Source organism: Ictalurus furcatus, chromosome 17 (assembly GCF_023375685.1).
Source record: "Ictalurus furcatus strain D&B chromosome 17, Billie_1.0, whole genome shotgun sequence".
Lineage (NCBI taxonomy): Eukaryota > Metazoa > Chordata > Actinopteri > Siluriformes > Ictaluridae > Ictalurus > Ictalurus furcatus.
Window position 1 is genome coordinate 26,138,308 of NC_071271.1, and position 19,924 is coordinate 26,158,231.

The window sequence follows — 19,924 nt, forward strand, 5'->3', positions numbered from 1 at the left end:
AAGATTTACTGCTACGCTGGCTATGGACATCGAGTACATTGTTTACATTTAACGTCAAACGTTTTCCCTTGAGCGTCTTCCGGAAGTGCGGAGTGTTCTAGTAAATGTGGTTCTCTGGAAACAACCGGGTCAAACACTTTGGTTCCGTTCGATTTGAGAAGCGATATTTATATTTTATTAAAGTTTGTGATTTAGATAGCCTTATTTTTAATACTCATTTATTTAGATACACAAACACAACAATTTTGTAGCGTATATATAGAGGACACGCTTTTCACATGCACGTGAATGGCCAGAGATTAATTTGGTCATTGAATAATTCCATAAGAAGCAATAATTAGTCTATTAGAAGCACCGTGACTCAATTATAATGTATTCAAGTGGGTCAAATGAATATGGATGTGGGAGCGTGTACGTTCGTGAAAAAGGAGAACTCCACCTTGTAAACCCCACAGGAAATGTGCCTCAGTACCACAGACCTAAATCATCGTATAAATTATTCGATAAAGATTTTTCAGTCAGACTCTGTATTGATCGATTTCCACCCGCCAAATGTAAAAAGAGAAAGGATCACTTCGTCTTCACCTACAACAGTGAAGGGAGTCTGCGCTACACGGCAAAATCGCTGCTCGATATATCGTTACTGTTTATCGCCGGGAATATCGAACACGTCGATTCCTTGATCGGTTTCCCCGAGCAAATGGCCGACAAGTTATTCACAGCGGCTGAGGCGAAACAGAAATTTGTAGAGCCTTCTACCTCTGCGAGGGGGTTACAGGTATTTAGCGAGGCCTACAGGGAACTTGTGTTAAAGTCGCTGTGTTTGAGAGACAGGTGAGGACAAAAAAATTGTGACAGGAAGTTTGCGTTATTTTCACTTTGTTAAACCAGGCATTATCATCGTACTTCCAGGTGTCTCTTGCTTTCAGAAAGGATGGAAGAGATTCGAGTATTTCATTATTTGGAAACTCTAGATCTCCACGGATGCAGGTTAGGTGACAGCCATGACTTTTTCAGTCACCTAACATCAGAGGCTTGTTCCAGGTGGGTTATATTAAAAAAAAAAATATATAGAAAGAAAGAAAATTGATAAATCTGTAAATATAAATGAAAATGTGAATGATTAGCTGTCTCTTATGGTTTTTTTCTGACTGAAGGCTTGTAAAGTTGTTCTTGGGAGCAAATGATCTGTCAGATAAAGGCCTGCAGAGACTGACGGCGCCGATCAGAGTGATGAAAAGAGGCCTGGAGAACCTGCAACACCTGGACCTGTCGAGTACGTTCAGCTTTCAGCTCCGTTTCTCTCAGTCTGAGTAAAAAAACACTAATAACGCAGTACAGGACAGCTGGCACAATCGCAACATGTTTGTTTTCTCCAAGTTATATCCATATAATGTACAAGTGCATCGCTAGCTATGTATCCATCCAGTTTTGTGGATATCGCATTAAAAAAAAAAACAATGGAAACACCAGATGCGAATAAAATCTCCAAAATTGAGACGGATCATTTAAAAGAATTTGATAAGAAGACATGCGAATAAACTACGATGGAAACACATTTACTGAATAAATTCCTCAGTACGCATCCAAAATGTCATGTGACTTTGTCTCAGCAAATCGTGTGATTGGATAATTTTCTCAGAAAAGTAAAAAATGGCGGAGAGCGAGATGCACCGGGAATTGTCGATTTTGTTCTCTTGAACACACGGGATGGAAACGGTGCTTTATTCGCAAACGTTTTATTCCAATAAGTTAAATTCGCAACGTGGATGGAAACACAGCTATAGTGCTGTAAAAAGAAAAGACAAGAAAAACATCTGGGTTTGTTCACATTTGCTGGAGATATTTTTTGAAAAACCCATTTTGTGCCAGGGAAGTACAAAAGAAATCTGGAAAGTATTTCTCTAAGAGTCCATACTCAACAACACCACGACGACGACAACTACAGCTCTCTTACACTACTGGAGTGTTAAACATATAAACATTTAAAAGCATTTCTTTTTCCTCCCCAACAGGTAATCCACTGACGGAGAAAGGACTCGGATATTTAACGTGTTTTCAAAAACTGCGCGAGCTGAACATCTCTGACACGAAGGTCGAGGTGAGCTCACTCCTTCAGACATACGGAAAGTCACGCAGAGTTCCATGCTAACTCCTAATAGCTGGAAAAGATCATTTAGCGAGTGGAAATATCTTGAATACGATCATATTTCTCTAACATTTCTCATTATGAGATTATTATAAACCTCAGGTTGTTCTTGGAAGCTTTTACACGTGTCGAGCTTTATTCTATCGACAGATGGTTTTGCTTCCTTCTAGAAATATATGCTTAAAATGATTACGAATCTGCCAATCGAACAAGACTATTTCAAGCTGGACATGACGAAAGAAATGTCTAGAAATAAGAATTATACTGTAACGTTCGACGTTATGAGATTCCGAGACGAGTCCAGCGTAATCTGTTCCTCAGAATGATAAAGTTTAAACGTGAAGCTATTTTAAACTCTGTATAGTGTGATAATATTAACCGGTGTAAAGTGTAGAGTTTATATCGTGATGATAAACTGCTCATGTGTAACTCTAAATGGATCTGAAAGATAGTTTTGACTGGATTCTAATAAGATGAAATAATAATTCTCTTTCAGGCGAACGCATCGCTGAAGAGCTTCTTCAGGAATAAAATGTCGATGGTCTTTTCAGCGTCACGGCTGCAGACGTTCACGCACTCGGCGTGTAAAACCGACGGCTGGGCCGAGGAGGTAACGCTAACCACGTCGAACTTTTCATTTAAAATGCAGAAATGAATGAATCCCCAAGCAGGTGAACATGAACCAGGAGATGTGGAAGACTCCGATCTGACACACTGCGTCTTCTGCTTTTCCACCAAGTTAACTACGTTCTGTCTGAACCTCACAGAGCCTTTGCTCGCCATAACGCATGTTTGTGGAAATTGTTTACATTCAATTCCAATGACTTGCTTTAAAACGAGATCTTGGCGGCCCGGAGTATGTAAAACCTAGCTCCAAAACACATCTACCATTTTCCAAAACTAGCAACCCTGCTTAATCTGTGACGACTGCGTTTGACCAATCAGTGGACTGCGTTGTATTAAACTCCGCCCATACATCCTGGTTTGGCTCGCGGGGTAACCGGGAAAGAAGCGTAACTAAATTCAGCACAGGTACGCAGGTATGGAAATAGCAACGACGTAGAGGATCATGGGTAATTTTTCCAAGTCGAATAAAATGCTAAAAATTCCTTTTAATAAGATTCCCATTTTAATTCTGCTCCTAAAATCACTACAAACATCCCTCCTCCATGTCATTTCACTCACATGCGTGGTCATTAAAACAGAAACGCTGTGTTCATGTTGTGACGTGTTTTTATTGATTCGTCACTCAGGTAATAAACCAGTGGGAAACGAAAGCTGCAGAACTGCCGCAGAAAAATCCAAAGCCAAGAACAAACGCACTCCAGTTCTGTGAGTTGAATCCAATTAACTTTTTTATTTATTTACATGCTATTTTTTTTCTCAGTTTGTTTACATAGTGCCGTTTACTAGCCTGAAAACACAAAGATTAAAACTTTTTTTTACTAATGAATAACTTCAACATGCCCCTCTCTCTCTCTGTCTCTCTCTCTGTCTGATTTCAGATGTAAATATCACAATATACCACCATTATGTTAAATCATCACTTTTACACTTTAAACAAGTATATAAATACTATAAATAAGCATATGTTAATGTCCCTGTAGCTAACAGAATAACAGAAAACCTGCCCAAAGTCCGCTGTGGAAATTAGAGCGAGGAGGCGAAATGCAGCAGGAGTCTATTAGAAACGGATTTAAACTAAAAGTAAACACATCCTGTACTGTTCCTGCTGCTGATTTCTGGCTTCTGATTGGTCCTGAAGGCGATGATTTTTAATTTAGCTGCTATAACGTAATCGATACAGACTTATATAAACGTATAAAAAGTGTGCGTTCGTTCATAAATGACATTGTAACTGTTGGTAAATGGCTGTAGTGTAAGAGGAATAAAACACCCGGGGACGTGCCGTTGGAGGAAAATAATCGACTTCATCGTCAGTCAGTGTTTTAGTGTTTATTTACGCCATCGTGTCGATCTTTTCTCTCGCTAGACGGAAGGGAGAAGTTTGCGCGAGAGAGCTTACGCTCTGCGTGTAACGATTCCCGACGTGAAGACGAGACAAACGTCATCCACTTCCACAAGCTGGACCGTCACGCTCCGTCCCAACACGGCGCAGGTACGCGCACACTCCTGAACACGCAGGCTGGAAAGAAGAGGAAGTTCAGCACAGAACAGGAGGAAGGCGGTAACACACACTCCACAGCCAAGCGCTCTGCGTCTCTGCGTCCGTTATCAGCTGAGGACTTGGAGCTTCTCGATAGTTACTGAGCAGCGTCTCTCTAACACCACACACCGACACACCATGCGATATTACTGTGTGTGTTTTCTGTGAAACAGGATGAGTTTTATAACTATAATAAATAAATGCTATAAACTATAATAAAGGTCTGATGTTCTCACTAGATCCCGTCAGAGGTGATGTTAGCGGTGTGACGTTGCTTCCGTCCTCTTCCACTTTGTGACCGTTTCCATCAGGATGTTAACATCAGAGACGGTTCGAGTGAGACACATCACTGCTTAAAATACGAACGAGGCAGTGGAACGCTCAACATGGCAGCTGTGTCACTCAAAACGTTTCTACAGTACACAATGTTCATCACAATATATACACTCGCCGTCCACTTTAATAAGAACACCTGTACACTCATACAGTTATCCAATCAGCCAATCATGTGGCAGCAGCACGCTGTATAAAATCCTGGACATACCGGTCAAGATCTTTTGTTACCGTTCACGTCAAACATCAGAACAGGAAAAAAAAGAAGTCTGATCTCTAAAGTGGTTGCTGGTACCAGCCTAGCCGGTTTGAGAAGGGATTTTCACACACACACACACACACACACACACACACACACACACACATACACACATACACACACAACAGTCTCTAGAGTTTACACAGTGGTGCGAAAAACAAAACATTGCGTGGGCAGAAACGCCTCGTGGCTCAGAGATGGCAGCGGAATATATGAACGTTAACTGAAGCTCTTGACCTGTATCTGTGTAATTTTATGCACTGTGCTGCCGTCACGTGATTGTCTGATTAGATAACGGCATAAAATGAGCAGGTGTTCCTATTAAAGTGGAAGGTGAGTGTAGGTTTGCTCACAAACTGAACAGTAGTGTTACAATTTTTTTTTTTTTTAAACCCTGAGGATTTATATAAAAATTTTATAAACACTGAAAAGGTCAAAAATAATACTAAAATAATTTTAAGTATAAAGTGCAAAAAATGTAGATAAAATCGGCTGCTTCTAGTCAGTTTGTGAAAAAAAAGTATCATAAAAAGATAATATATGTAAATATATATACAAAATATATATTTATTTCATATTGCATGACAAGGTCAATATTATAATCATTGTATCACCGAGCCCTAAGCCCCGCCCATTAGCCATGACAACGCCGCGCATCCCTGTGCTAACGCATCAAGTAAAAAATTATTTAAGTATCCATAAATGTATGAATTCTACCTGAATGATAAGACGCTAAAGCTGTAATTAACTGGGAGGACTCCATCATCATCATCATCATCATCAACAACAATTTAGCCACATATGATCGAATTTAGTTTTATGTTTACATGATTTACGCTGACCTTTTATATTTTTAACCCAACAGATTTTGTTTTGATGGAATTTCCAATAACAGCTTTGAAGAACAGACAAATTTCGGATCATGTCAAACCTTCAGCTGTCTGATCAGTAACCAGTCCAATCCTGCACCAGTCTGATCCTGCTAACTCGGTCATTGGTTCATAAACACCCCTTGGGGGCAGTTTGGTTATTGTGTTTATCTCCCTCGGTACACAATTCTAATAAATGAACTAAACTGTAATGCTAATCTGGTCACATGACCTGTTAGGAATAACTCAGACCGAGACTGTTTTTTTGTGGCGCATTTATTACAAACAATACACTACATTTGCCAAACTCTTATCCAGTGAATAAAATGTACAGTAACTGAGTTTTTATTTCCTGGAAAGAAGGAACTGCTCAGTAAACTCAAGAGAAAATACAAAGTTTACTGCATAAAAATAATGACATCCCTAATGCTAAATCTTGTGTTACTACATAATGCATAAGGTAACAAAATAATTATTTTTTTTTTTTAAACATGCTAGGTGGGCAGCTGTAGATTAGTACCATATTATCGTTAGCCCTGTGGAACCATGAGGTCACATTAGCATGAGACATGGAGCAGGTTTGTCCAGAAATATGCTTAGGACTTGCCTGAATGCAGAACTGATAAAAACTAGCCGAGCTAACGTGAAGGTCGAGTTGAATTTCTCAGACTTGGTCTTTGTGCCAGAGCTGGAAACAGTTCCGGGTCAGCTGGAGGCAAAGTGGGACGCCACACGCTTTGCACTTCCACGGAGTGCTCGAGGACTTCCTGCCTAAATTCTTAGTGCAAAGAACGCAGCTTCTGCGTCCAGACGACACGACCGTTCCGACGTCCGAAACCAACACCGGAACAGGTACGTGGTCGCAGGTCTCAGGTTCCACAGGAGGCGTCTGCGGCATCCCGCCGCACAGCTGCGCGATCAGCTCCTCTGTAAACGCTTTGCGGCTCAAGATTACTTCCTGTCGTTGTAACGCAAGCTCTTTGTGCAAGACGTAGGCATTGAAGGTGGCGATGTCCAGAAAATGCAGAAACATTTTGCGGTACCATTTGAGCGTCTTGTGCTGCGTCGTGTAATATCGGGTCAGCTGGTCAGAAGAGTGCACGGCCTCCGTGTGTTCACGGTACTGCGAGACAGGAGACGGGCACGAAAACGTTGCAGTCGTCCACGTCCTGTTTTTACCCTTCACCTCGCACTTTATCGTGTCTCCAGTGAAGGCTGCATGGATCGTGGAGCAAACCGAGACTTCGTCCGTGTCCATCCACTTTACAAACACCACAGGACCGTCCCTGATCCACCTGATGGATCCTCTTCCCGACTTCTTAGTCAGAGCATTGGATATAGCGCGTGGACAGCCTTTCCTGTGTTCCCGGTATGTTCCACAAGCACCAAAACTTTGAGAGTACAGATCCCTGAAGAGTTTTGGGCTCGTATAGAAATCATCCATGAACACGTGGTACCCAGAACCCAAAAAGGAACGATTCACGAGGGACGTCACGGCATCGTACGAGAGTCCCCGCCCTGTGTGGTACCATTCCTTTCCTGTGTAAGCAACAAAATCCACTATGTACCCGTTGCTGGAATCGGTCAGCGTGAACAACCTGAATCCACACTTTGTGGGCTTCACCTTCGTTCGTTCATCCACCACGAGACTTCTCCGTGGATGATAGAATGCTTTGCAGGCAAGCCGAATCACATCCATCAGAGGTTTCACCAGGAACAATCCATCGTTCTCTTGGTCCTTGTCTGGATCGCTCAAGTGTACGTTCCACGAGATGGTCCTGTACCTGTCCCGCGCCATAACCATTGCTGGGTACGCGAAGGAAAAAATGCTGTTCCGCCGCCAGTAATCACAGATGCGGTCCAGCTTTATGGCAGCCATGTACAGAACCAATCCAATATACTTGTAAAACTCCTCTGTGGTCACGTCGGTCCATTTGTACTTGCACCCTCTGGTGGCGTTCTTGGTGGCCATTTTGTTGGTGTTCCTGCACAGCGTGTTCACCACATCTGGAGCGAAGAAACGTTTGAACAAGTCCAGAGGCGTGTTTGTGTCTGCTGAACTCAGCTGCACTCCAGGCGACCGTGCAGGCTGAAACCGCATCGCAGCCGGAGCCTCGTCGGCATCTCGTTCTGTTTTCCACGACGTCTCGGTTTCACCTGCAGGCGGAGACGGCGAACGGCGACACGGGCGAGATCGCTTCGCTGGTTGTCCAGTAGGGTGTGTTTGGTGCTCGGCGTCTTCACTTCTGTGAACATCACAATAAAAACTGTTTGTTGTTCGTTCTAGCCAACAGAGTTGCGAGACGCAGTGATGATTTGATTCGACAGTAATCGCGGTAAACAATTACATATTTTTAACATTCAGTGATGCATTATCTTCAACCTGTACGTGAATCCAACAGTGCAAAATGTGCGCGAGAATTGGCTCTAGCTGCAAGTGCACGGCTAAAGTGCGCTACAGACGAGTTTTTTTCAATAAGAAATAGATTTAAATATATTACTTTCTATAGTGATAAAACACTAAAAATGGAAAATCTTCATCTTTCACGTACATGTAATTTGGTGTGCGAAATTTTGCGCGCGAGTTTTTTTTGTTGACGCCCCCTCAGCGACACCATTTTAGTTTGTTTTGCTTTCTACAATGGTTGTGCTCATTCGGTGTCCCCCACTGTGCTCCAATTAAAATGGCCGGTGTGGTGAAAAAGTAGCTAATGCTACAAAAGTCGTTAGTTAGATTTATTTATTAGATGAGTTAGTTGCTGAACACAGAGAAAAGGGGCCAAAAGCAAGCTCAAAAAGTCGCCACGTGACGTCACAGACTCATTTGCATGTCGAGTTATTCATCATGACATGAATAGTCATAACAAATCACATGTACATGAAGGAGGAAGATTTTCCCTTTTTAGTGTTTCATCACGACAGAAAATAATAGATTTGACTTTTTATTATTGAAAATCATTTGTAGTTATGGCGCCACTAAGTAAACTTTTACGCGTTTACAAAATGCTAAACTTTCTATCAGCGAAAAAAAAAAAAGATTAATAGCGGTCTAGAATCGTAGAGAAGTTTGAGATTTGATAAACAAGGCTAGCTTGTTTACTGGAAGCAGATGGCTGGTTAATAACACGTATAAATTTACTTTAAACATCGCTAGTGTAAATGTGACTCAGTAACATTTCAAAATATTAGAAATCTGTCTAAAATAAATGAAAGAAACAAGATACGTTTTTCTCGTGACCTTACTGGCAAATCAAGAGACCCCTAGTTTCTGCCTTAAAATAAAAATAAATAAATAAATAACTATCAGCAACGATAAGCAAGTGTCGTCTCTTCCACGTGTTCTGGGTGTGACACTGAAATCATTTGCTTTCTTTAGCCGTGCACTTGCAGCTAGAGACAATTTAATGCACAAAACAAACACATGCTATTAAAAAAAAATTATAACGTAAAAAATCAGCAGTCGAGCTGCACGTACACGTCATCCTCAGCAGGGTCGATTCTCTCCTCCTCAGAGTCCTCATCCTCAGGCGATAAACAGTTTCCATCTTCATCATCACTCTCCTCATGAACAACACGCCGTTTGCACGCCATCTTCCTCATGCCAGCGCGTCCTTTCCTTCTGAAAGACTTGACGCGGTAAAATGACGTCATCGCGGTGTGCACGGCACTCGAACAGGTGCGACTGTACAGGCATCTCTCCATCTGGTGGAAAAACTATTGGAACGCTATATATCTACCTCCATCCAAAGCTATTAGAACTCTCTCTCTCTCTACCTAATAAAACAAAATGTATTTTGTTGTCATGTTTGGCAGAATATGTTGACAGGTTACAGGATCTGCTTTTTGATCGTGTATTGGAGGAGCTACAACTGTTTCAGCACTCTCTGAAAGGATTGCAAGTTCCTGACCACCTCTGCACACAGTTTCAAAGCCCTGACAAGAGTGAAGCTGTTGCTCAACACACGATTTAGAGCACATTCAATCTGTGATCAGCTATGATTTTAGTTTATTTTAGTCAAGGGGAGGGGGTTGGAAGCCTGAACAGGTTCCAGTATTGTCTGGGAACTGCTCTCTGATGCGGGTAACAGCACACGAGGGAATCACCACCCTTATGTGTCGGCCAAGGTACCCCCAGCACCACCGGACAAAATTCCTATAGGCCAGGTGTCTGTAGCAACTGAGAATTAAACTTTGTGAAGTTAGCTTGTACCATGGATCACTGCATTGGATAAAATATGAAAATGTTACCTGTACTGTACAAGGATGGTAATCTGTGAAATGCGGTGTTTAGTTAACACCAGGTCAGACTGTTACCTATTGAGGACTGTTTCTTCCATGTCACCATAGAGCTGGTGATATGTGCCAGAAACTGCTTGCAAAACAAACGGGTTAAGGTTGAAAACCTGGATGCATGCTGCCCCACCAACCTGCTCACATCTGTGCATCACCTACATGTCAGGAGGTAAAATTAATAATAACAAAACGTGTATAAGCACTTGGATATATTACAGCGGGTGGATAAAATGATAGCGGGTCTATAAACAACGTGATGCATTCGGTTTATATATATATATATATATATATATATATATATATATATATGGAAAAACACGTATTGTTTTGACAGTGGAAATACTGAAATACAATACAGCGAGAGAGTTATGTGTAAGATTCATTTACCTGTGCCACCTCCCTACAGCATACGTTTTCTCATGGAGACAGTCTGGTGCAGTGACCACAAGTACACCTGATGCAAAATTATAATATGTTTATAAGTGAAAATATTATGCTAGCTAGCTACCATTCCGACACTTCTTCCATCCGTGCTGCCTCCAGTTCCTCCATGTTTTCCTCCATAGTTACACCAGGGGTTAATGGTTCAAATATATAGGGCAGAGGACTTTCACAGCTATCTACTAATAACAATAAATTGTTATTTTGTCTTCTGGGAAAAATATAAATATCTTATATAATCTGAAGGGCAGAACTAAATGGGGAAAAAAAAAATCTTTAAACAAAATAATAATTTACACCGATCATCCTGTTCAAAAGTTTACATCCCCCTGGCTCTTAATGTACCGTGTCGCCTTCTTGAGCATCAGTGAATGTTTGCACCTTATGTAATAGTCGTGTACGAGTCCCTCAGTTGTCCTCAGTGTGAAAAGATGGATCTGAAAATCATATAGCCGCTGTTGGAAAGGTGTGAAATTTGCAGAAGATGCTGGAAAAGTAAAGAATGTGCAGGACCTGGAGGATTTTTCTGAAGAACAGTGGGCAGTTTAACTGCTCAGGACAAACAAGGGACTCGTGAAGAACTCTCACAAAACATAAACACATCATGTCGTGGATCATCCAGGTAACGGCACACGGTATTAAGAATCAAGGGTATGTAAACTTTTGAACCAGTTCATTTGTGTAAATTCAGTTATTATTGTGTCTTGTGGACTATATGTAAATATCTGTTATGTGAAATAACTTATTCAGGACAGCACTAAAATAAGTAAAAAAACAAACAAACAAACAAACAAAAAAAAACAAAACCCAAAAAACATGATATTTTGCAGATTCTGCAAGGGGTATGTAAATTTATGAACTGTATATTAAATTGATATAAAAAAAAATGGGGGGGGGATTTTAAAATGTTATTAATAAGTTGTCTTTGTCAGTTTGCATGAACTATGATGAATCACAACCAAGTTTATTTTAAAGAAGAAAATAATGTAAAGTGTAAATAAACACAATAACCAAAAAAAAAAACTTTGCTAAATTTCTGTTTCAGAAAAACCTCTCAACAACTTTCTAGTTTGAGATTTGTATAAAATTTAATAAATAAATATGAGGATATATATCAGTAAAAAAGTCATATATGTTATATTTATGTATATTTTATGTTTTGTATTCATGTATCTTACCATTCTTCGATATCTCAGATGAGTCACATGTACTAGAGTTGGTGTGTCCCTGAAATAAAATCATTATTATTAATAACGACCATAATTATCATTCAACTTAACTCGACATTATTAATTGTTATCACGCTAATTATATCCGAAATGTACCTCACAGTTAAGCCTCACTTTGATACTCTATAACCTGATCTAGAGATACATCAAGGCTCCGTATGGAAGCATATTACTTAAATGTTTATTTATTTATTTTTAATGTAGCTTCATCATGCGTCTCCAAGACGTCTTGATCAATCAGTGGGCTGGTCTATTACCAACTTGAGAGGTTCTTCTGCCCACCACATGACCTCAGCACTTTCAGACCTGAGTAAACAAGTTGGATGTACACTATAAGGCCAAAAATATGTGGACACCTGACTCATCACACCCATATGTGCTTGTTGAACATCCCATTCCAGATTTATTCCTCTTCCTGGTTATAATAAGCTCCACTCTTCTGGGAAGGCTTTCCATTAGACTTGTGGGGATTTCTCGATTCGAGGCAATGTACAGTACAAAAGGAATAATTTCCTATAAAATATACTATATAACTATTTATATACAATAATGACAGATGTAATAGTGCTAAAATAAAAAAAAAAGTAACTAACTATTTAAACAGAACTGTAGTGGAATAGTACATGAAGTATTTATTTATTTTTACCTACACGAATCAAATAGCAATAGATAAACAGTGTTTTTCCAAATGAACATAAATACTGTAATAATGATCATGTTTCTTGATTTAAAGTTAAAATGTCAGACGGTGATAGTTCCATGCTAGCACACTTGTGTGCCTTAAATGGACCTAAATAAGCGAACCTCCTTCCACATGGTGAGCAGTGATACGGCTTCTCTCCCGTGTGTACGCGCTGGTGTATTCTGAAAGTGCTCTGCTGCGTATAACTCTTCCCGCACTGCGAGCAGTTATACAGTTTTGTTCGGGTGTGAACATGCTGGTGTATCTGGAGAGTACTCTTCTGAGTGAAAAATTTCCCGCAGTCTGAGCACTGATACGGCTTCTCTCCCGTGTGAACGCGCTGGTGTGTTTGGAGATAACTCTGGTAAGTAAAGGTCTTTCCACACTGGGAGCAGTGATACGGCTTCTCTCCCGTGTGAACGCGCTGGTGTTTTTGGAGGGTCGTCCGTCGGGTAAAACTCTTCCCGCACTGTGAACAGCAAAATGGCTTCTCTCCTGTGTGAGTGCTCCAGTGTAGCTGGAGAGCACGCTGCTGTGTGAAACTCCTCCCGCACTGTGAGCACTGATACGGCTTCTCTCCGGTGTGAATGCAGTGATGCTGTTGGAGAGTACTCAGGTGTGTAAAACTCTTGCGCTGGTGTAGCTGGAAATTTCTCTGTCGAGTAAAACTCTTCCCACACGCTGAGCACTGATACGGCTTCTCCCCCGTGTGAATGCGCTGATGTATTTGGTCTTGTAAAACTCTTCCCACACTCCGAGCAGTGATACGGCCTCTCTCTTGTATGAACGTGCTGGTGTTGTAGGAGATAACTCGGATGAGTAAAACTCTTCCCACAGTCCGAGCAGTGATAGATTTCTTTCTGCACTTCTCCAGTGCTTTTGCAGAGAGAACCAGAGGACAGTTGCAGGCCTTTTGTTGGCATCGGATTATCATGTTTAATTTCGCCAGATTTCAGCAACGTTACATATTCTTCATAATGGCATCTTTTCATGTGTTTGTGGAGGTAGATTTGAGACGTATAGGAAAATGGACATAAGGAGCAGGAAAAGACTTGCAATGGGGCAGTCTTCATTTCTGGAGAAGAATATGATAAGTTTTAGAAAATCAGTGGAACAAGTGACACAACCAGTAATCATACACAGAAACATCAAGGTCCAATGGCAGAGACTGTTGGAATGGGGGGGGGGGGGTAATATAATTCTAGCCTCATTCCTGCCTCTACCAACCGTTCCTGTCACTAAGACAAACAAAAAATTGACAAAAGTTGGATAAGTTAAATAGCTGCCCATGTCACTGCTCCCAGAGAGGCAACAATGTGGCTCACCAGTACAAGGGCACTTCACAGATTCACAAAATACCAAGCCCCGGTCCAAACAGCAAACGAGTACCCACCAACACTTATAGCTTTACTACATAGGCTGCTGTGGTGATCACCTGTAGCTCCACCTGTTAACTCACCAGGGAGAATCAGTGCTCCTGGTGAAAGAGAACTGGATTAAATCAGGTTATAGTACACCATGCTAGGGTTCTTAGGTTTGGTCTCCATGAGACATCATCCTCATATCCCACCATTGTTACACTGCTTACCTGGGTGATGTTCTTCACTCAGAGTTCTACTCTCTTCTAACTGAAGAGCTCCAGCTGCCAGCTTTTAGTCTCTGCTCGATTATCTGGCCATAAGAAAAACTCAAGAAAGATGGTCTGTCCCTGGAAGGGTACCCCTGGTGGTACTGCTCACTGGTGTTAGAAGAACGGGACAGACCATTAACATTTAGCCTGAGGTTCTTTGACTCCTGCAGGCACTAGCCAAGGCCTGACCCAAAGCAGCCAGGGAAAGCCAACCCCCAAGACATCTGGAATGGGACCTGGGCAGGTCTGTAGTGAACCAGGAACTTCCGGCCGGACTGCCCCAGTAAGGAACCGATCAATACTCAAGGGGATCTATATCAGGTCTTGACAGATTCAGGCTGAACACATACCCTGATGCACCAAAGCCTGATTCAAGACGAGGTATTGGAATCAAACCTGACCAAGGACAAAATTTGATCCAGCACTATTAGCAGACTCCATTATTGAAAAAATAAAACCCTCTCACTTTGGGGTACTGGCTATATTTCAACAACAAATTGGTTGTGTTCAACAGCCCCAGAGTACATATGCCGCGGATTACTTAAATTACTTCATAATCTATAGTTATGACTGGAAGCGGCAAATGCATGTGAGCGCAGTCCTAAAGGCATTAACACAAGCTCAACCTGATCCAGAATCTGGCAAAGTGTGCACTTGGATAGGTGGAGGTACAGAATGTTGCCTTCCACTTGGGACATCGGCAAGTATGTCCCCAGATTGATAAGACGGCTGTACTTGTGGCCTGCCTGCAACCAAAAAAGACAGATAATGGAGCTGACAGGATATTACTGCAGGTTTGTGTCTAATTATTCAGACCTCATGAGCCCAGTGACTGATCTCACTACAAAAGGGAGTGGCAGATCTGCTCTAGAGGTTGGAGTAGTGCCCCTCTTTTTGGGAGCCCGTTGCTTCATTCCCCTGTCTTTTCTCTCCATTATTTTTTGCAGACCGATGTGTCGGCTAGAGGGCTGTGGTCATAATGTCCCAGTCGGCAGAAGGGGTGCACTGCTCAGTATTGTACATCAGCCAGAAGCTCTCTTAACACTATGTGGCCAAAGGTATGTGCACACCTGACCACCACACCCATATATGCCCATTCCAAAACCATGGGTATTCACACAGTGTTGGTTCCCCCTTTGCTTTTATAACAGCATCTACTCTTCTGGGAAGGCTTTCCACTAGACTCATCCCAAATGTGTTCAATGGGGTTGAGGTCAGAGCCAGGGCCACTCCAGTTCGTCCACATCAACCATACAATAAGTTCACTGTCATGATGAAACAGGTTTGGGCTGTTTAGTTCCAGTGAAGGGAAATCTTAACAGTACAGCATACAAAGACAGACATTCTATACAATTGTCTGCTTACAACTTTGTGGCAGTTTGGGGAAGACCCACATATGGGTGTGATTGTCACGTGTCTACAAACCTTTGGCCATATAGTGTAGGTAAACAGTGTTTTACTGAATCGTAAAGAGAATAATAAGATGCACTATATACTGTGTACTATATCTCTACAGAACATAGTAAAATTAGGTCTTTAGGAAGGACATCATTCACAGGAACAAGAAATTATTTTAAAACCCAAAAGGTCTTTCTAAAATTCTGTTCCTAAAAACTGCTTACGCAATGCACTGGTGTTTCTATAGGTGTCATCTTTACACCAACATTTAAACCTTAGTGCCTGATGTCTTTCCACTAACATTTGAAATTAAAATGTCTTGCCAAATTGTTGGCTATTGTTGTCCATATCCCACGTACTTTGTGCAGCAGGTCCATCTCTACATCCAGATCAATATTAAAATAAACCAGACATAGTACTAGTGCTAGCCAGGGATAATATGCCGTAAAAATGAAATGATCACCATTTGTTGACTTTTTGTTCCAGAGATATTCAAACGTAAGGCTGAGATGTTTGGCGTACTCCTCTTCGTACCACACCAAGAGCTCCTGCCCTGGTTTGATTACTTGACAACAACGATAAAGAATCCCTCCTTGATACTGGAACACAACGAGATTCTTCTCTTCGCCACTACGAGCACAATTCACATACCTGAATACATAAATAAGAAGAAGGGGACAGATCTATTAATGACAGTCACGGGAAGACCACCGCTTTTTAACAAATACAATCAATAACTAGACAAAGACCCAACAGCTGTATTACTCACCTCATCCAGTTAGCATTTGTCTCTGTCTTCGCATCTATGTATTCCTCACACTGTCTGCTCTTGTATATCTGAAAGAAATGTTAACGCACAATAAAGAATTATATAAAAACAAAGACATCTGAAATACAAAGTGTCTCTAAATTTGAATGCCTTTTCAAATACACGATCAATGTTGGATCTGGTAAAAATATACATGCTCTGCTGTGGTGTCTTTGCATTAGGGGGAAGATTTTCATGTAGTGATGGAAGGCCAGAATTTGTATGTCAAGGGATCTCTGGATAAGCAGAGGTTTACCTGTGCTAAAAAGACTCAAAGATTAAGCCATATCCGCAATAGTGATAATCAGTTTATAATTAAACTTCGGAAAGAATGACCATGTTGCCAAACTCACCACCCGAGAGTAGACACTGTTCATGGCTTCCTCTCGGTCTACCTGATCTCCCTGGTAGGGCCCAAAGTGCACACCAACTGGGACAGTCTCCCCCTTATTAAACACTCCAAGGCCAGCGTCAATATATATAGGCGTATATAAATAGGTCATATAAATATAGGTGTATATTTACTTGCCTTTAATATGGTTATTTTAGTACATTTCTAATTATTGTACAGTAAAGAGTGGTTTTTGACTCTCGTAATCACATCTATTTATTTGGGAGGATGAGAGTGTATGTAAGTGTAATATTCAGCCTCTGCAGGATTTCACGATCACAGAAATGAATGCAAAATCTAGGAAACTCCGCAATATTCGGAGGAGCTTGGAATTTTTCTAAATTACCGCAGATTTTCCACAGATTCGGGCCGAGACGCGTCATGTGACGTCATCACGACATGCGTTCAGCCAAAGCTCTCATCGATTCACGTGCGTCACACATGAGTACAGATAAAAGCTCTTATTTACCAACAAACATCACTGTGAGACCGCGCACAATCCAAATCAAGCATTTTTGGCTGCAACAGTCACAAAAAAAAAAACCTCAGTGAAATTATCGCAGTGATGTTTGTCGATAAACGAGGCGTTTTAGCTGTACTCGTGTTCGACGCACGTGAATCAAAGACGTCTTTGGATGAAGGCGTGTCGTGATGATGGAAAAAGTGCAGTAAATTAGAAAAATTGCATGTTCCTCCGAATATTGTAGGTTCGCTTGATTTTGCATTCATTTCTGAGATTGATTAAATCGCGAGACTTTAACGTTAATTAAATGTACTTGTTTAATTTTAGCTAAATCGAAGACACATACTTTCAACCAACAGGTTTTGTTTTTTTTTTTTAAAGGTAAAACCGGTTGTTTTATTAACTGTGGATTGTTATTATAATTGTTGTATCATTTTACACTGTGTGACTGTTTTGTTTTTAATTTTTATTCATAAAATTGATTTAGATCTTTTTTAAAATTTCGTCCCTTCACACCTTTTCTTGTTTTACTCTTGTCTAGGTTTTATCCTTCGAACGAAAAGCGCTGTACACATTAAGTGGACAGATATTGATTTGTTTATGTCAAAGTTAAACATTTCATTCAATTCCAACCCCTGTACCTGCTCAGGTGCTCATGTTTCCGCACCAGTATGCAGTAAAGCCATTTCAATTGGGTTTAACAATAACGATTCAAATGAATCTGGGGAGAAATGAATGAGATCAGATGGTGATGGATTTATCCCCCCTTTTTTTTTGTTCCAATTTTCTGAACAGTCTACTTCTCTCGTTTAATTTATTTTACTGACAGCTGTGTTTATTTTTTAAATATATACTACCGAAAATAAACCAATTCATCCTTCAATAATTAGGCTTAGCAAATGATAGCTAACTCAGTTACCTAATTATAAGCGATTATTTATTACATAAGTGATAATTATTCTTAAACTGGAGAAGAAACCAAATGCATCTGCAGTTATGAAAGAAATGAAGTCACTGGAACTCGGCGTTAATTGACATCTGCACAGACTGTAACATCTCAAGGCGTAATCCCAAACGGCTTCCCACTGGCTATCAAGTGCACTTAACATGGCGTAGATACCACTATTTAGTACACCATGTAATGCACTTGCACAGGAAGTAGAACTCCATTTAGGATTCTGTTGGCTCAAATTTAGCCTCAGATTGTTAGCCGAGCAGCTCAGCTAGTGCGGTTCGGGTGAACTCATCTGGCTTTTTAAAGCAGAACTCAAACATTAACTAACTTTAGATTTAAGTCGATCACATCTTATTGTTTTGTTTTGTTTTTTCTGTGAAGTGCTTTCAGAAATATTTTCATGCACGAATGAGTAGCATTAGCTGTGGGAAAAGCATGTTTCTAATAGAAAAAAAGCAGCGCTTCTTCTAGGCATGTGACTTTATGGGGCATTACCGCCACCTACTGTTCTGGAGTGCGGCAGAGCAAAAAACAAACAAAGCGAACAAACAAAAATAAGTTAATAATAATAATAATAATAACAATAATAATAATAACAATAATAATAAACATCAAATTCTACGCTATGAATTATTGTTCAAATTATTATTTTATTTATTCACAACACGTTTTATTTGGGTTTCTGATTTTGATACATTCAGTTGACACGGTCCTAATCCCACATGAGATTCATTTCCATACTCATTAGCAGAGATTTAGTACAAAGCACTAAATACACATACATGTGACTCATGTAGCATTTTTTTAATTTATTTAATGAACATTATTTTCTCACCTTTTGACCACCTTCCAAAACCCAAGCTGGTAGACCATCTTTTGCCAGCTATAATGGGCTAGCAGGGAGGGAACCGTTTCTCAATTATCCTTACTAACGCTACATCATAGAAATTTATTTTTAAGAATAAGGAAACAAAAAATGTATTGATCCATTAGGCAAGTCCAGTAAAAGGAAGGTGTTTTCACGCTTGAGTCCTCTTTAAAAGAACGGAACCTGGACCAAGTCTTTATATTCACACTGTCCCTGAAAGAAGACTCGGATCCTCTTGGTCCAATTTAGCAGTAATGGGGTCTCAGAACTCTGTGTGTTCATACTGTCGCCTTTTTAGGGCCTAGTCTTCTTAGAATGCTGTGCATTGTTAGTAAAGCAATATTGTGCAAGATGGCTCATATGCTAATTTTCCTGCACAACATGTTTTTAAAACTACAAAAGAGAAATAGAGAACACAATTTTTAAAACCATACATTTCTGGCATACTTTTTTCACTTTAACCTGGTACTGCAAGGCGGTCTGGTTAATTCCAACATCTTTCAGTTTTGCTGAAAACTGAAGAAACACTTTTGAATTGCTGTGGGTGGTTGATAGTTGTTTGGAGAGGTGCAGCCGTTTCCTCATCTGACCATAACATCCCTCTTCCAGCAGAAGCAACAGAAAAATCAAATGAGCCCGGTGCAATTTGTGCTCACACTGTATGTTTTTTGGTGAACCGTACTCAGACCCCCTCCGGAGATGGTCTCGATTCGGTTCACTTTAAAAGGGTCTGAGATCGTTCAGAGTATACACACACGGGCCATAAATGCGGAAAACCGTGCTCAGACCCCTGAAAAACACCAAGTTAGGTGAAAACACCCTAAATGATCAGCTGGCAATGATAGTCTACCAGACCTGTGAGCTGGCAAATCAAACACCAGAAAGCATTTCCAAAAGTCTTTTAAAGTTCAGCTGTAGTCCCTCAGATGAGACCTCTACTAAGCAAAAAAAGTTGTTACAACAGATATCGTAGTTCGCAAATATTATGT

At 40.6% G+C, this 19,924-nt stretch overlaps 2 protein-coding genes and 1 pseudogene across 2 annotated transcripts in view; 1 reads left to right on the top strand and 2 right to left on the bottom strand.

The window, feature by feature from the left end:
- Positions 1 to 4,710, top strand: part of lrrc42 (leucine rich repeat containing 42) — a 4,874-nt gene extending 164 nt beyond the window's left edge. The window contains exons 1-7 of the mRNA XM_053647452.1: positions 1 to 834; positions 913 to 1,044; positions 1,158 to 1,276; positions 2,016 to 2,101; positions 2,646 to 2,759; positions 3,403 to 3,481; positions 4,143 to 4,710. The exon at positions 1 to 834 is cut by the window's left edge and continues 164 nt beyond it. Of these exons, the coding sequence (XP_053503427.1) occupies positions 371 to 834; positions 913 to 1,044; positions 1,158 to 1,276; positions 2,016 to 2,101; positions 2,646 to 2,759; positions 3,403 to 3,481; positions 4,143 to 4,420 (1,272 nt within the window). The 5' untranslated portion in view covers positions 1 to 370 and the 3' untranslated portion in view covers positions 4,421 to 4,710. The remainder of the gene's footprint in view (positions 835 to 912; positions 1,045 to 1,157; positions 1,277 to 2,015; positions 2,102 to 2,645; positions 2,760 to 3,402; positions 3,482 to 4,142) is intronic.
- Positions 4,711 to 5,354: 644 nt separating this feature from the next.
- Positions 5,355 to 9,514, bottom strand: LOC128621575 (piggyBac transposable element-derived protein 4). The gene is made up of 2 exons (XM_053647445.1): positions 9,253 to 9,514; positions 5,355 to 8,023 (listed from the first exon to the last, which is right to left on the bottom strand). The coding sequence occupies exons 1-2, from the start codon at positions 9,477 to 9,479 to the stop codon at positions 6,442 to 6,444; spliced, it is 1,809 nt and encodes a 602-aa protein (XP_053503420.1). The 5' UTR covers positions 9,480 to 9,514; the 3' UTR covers positions 5,355 to 6,441.
- A 2,745-nt stretch (positions 9,515 to 12,259) lies between these two features.
- On the bottom strand, positions 12,260 to 16,261 carry LOC128621584 (zinc finger protein OZF-like; annotated as a pseudogene).
- Positions 16,262 to 19,924: the final 3,663 nt, after the last annotated feature.

Bases quoted from the DNA above. Each gene is read 5' to 3' on its own strand.
- LOC128621575 (XM_053647445.1), bottom strand. From the start codon at position 9,479: ATGGAGAGATGCCTGTACAGTCGCACCTGTTCGAGTGCCGTGCACACC. The intron at 8,024-9,252 runs GTACGTGCAGCT...TGATGTTCACAG, and splicing joins GACCCTGCTGAGGATGACGT to AAGTGAAGACGCCGAGCACC.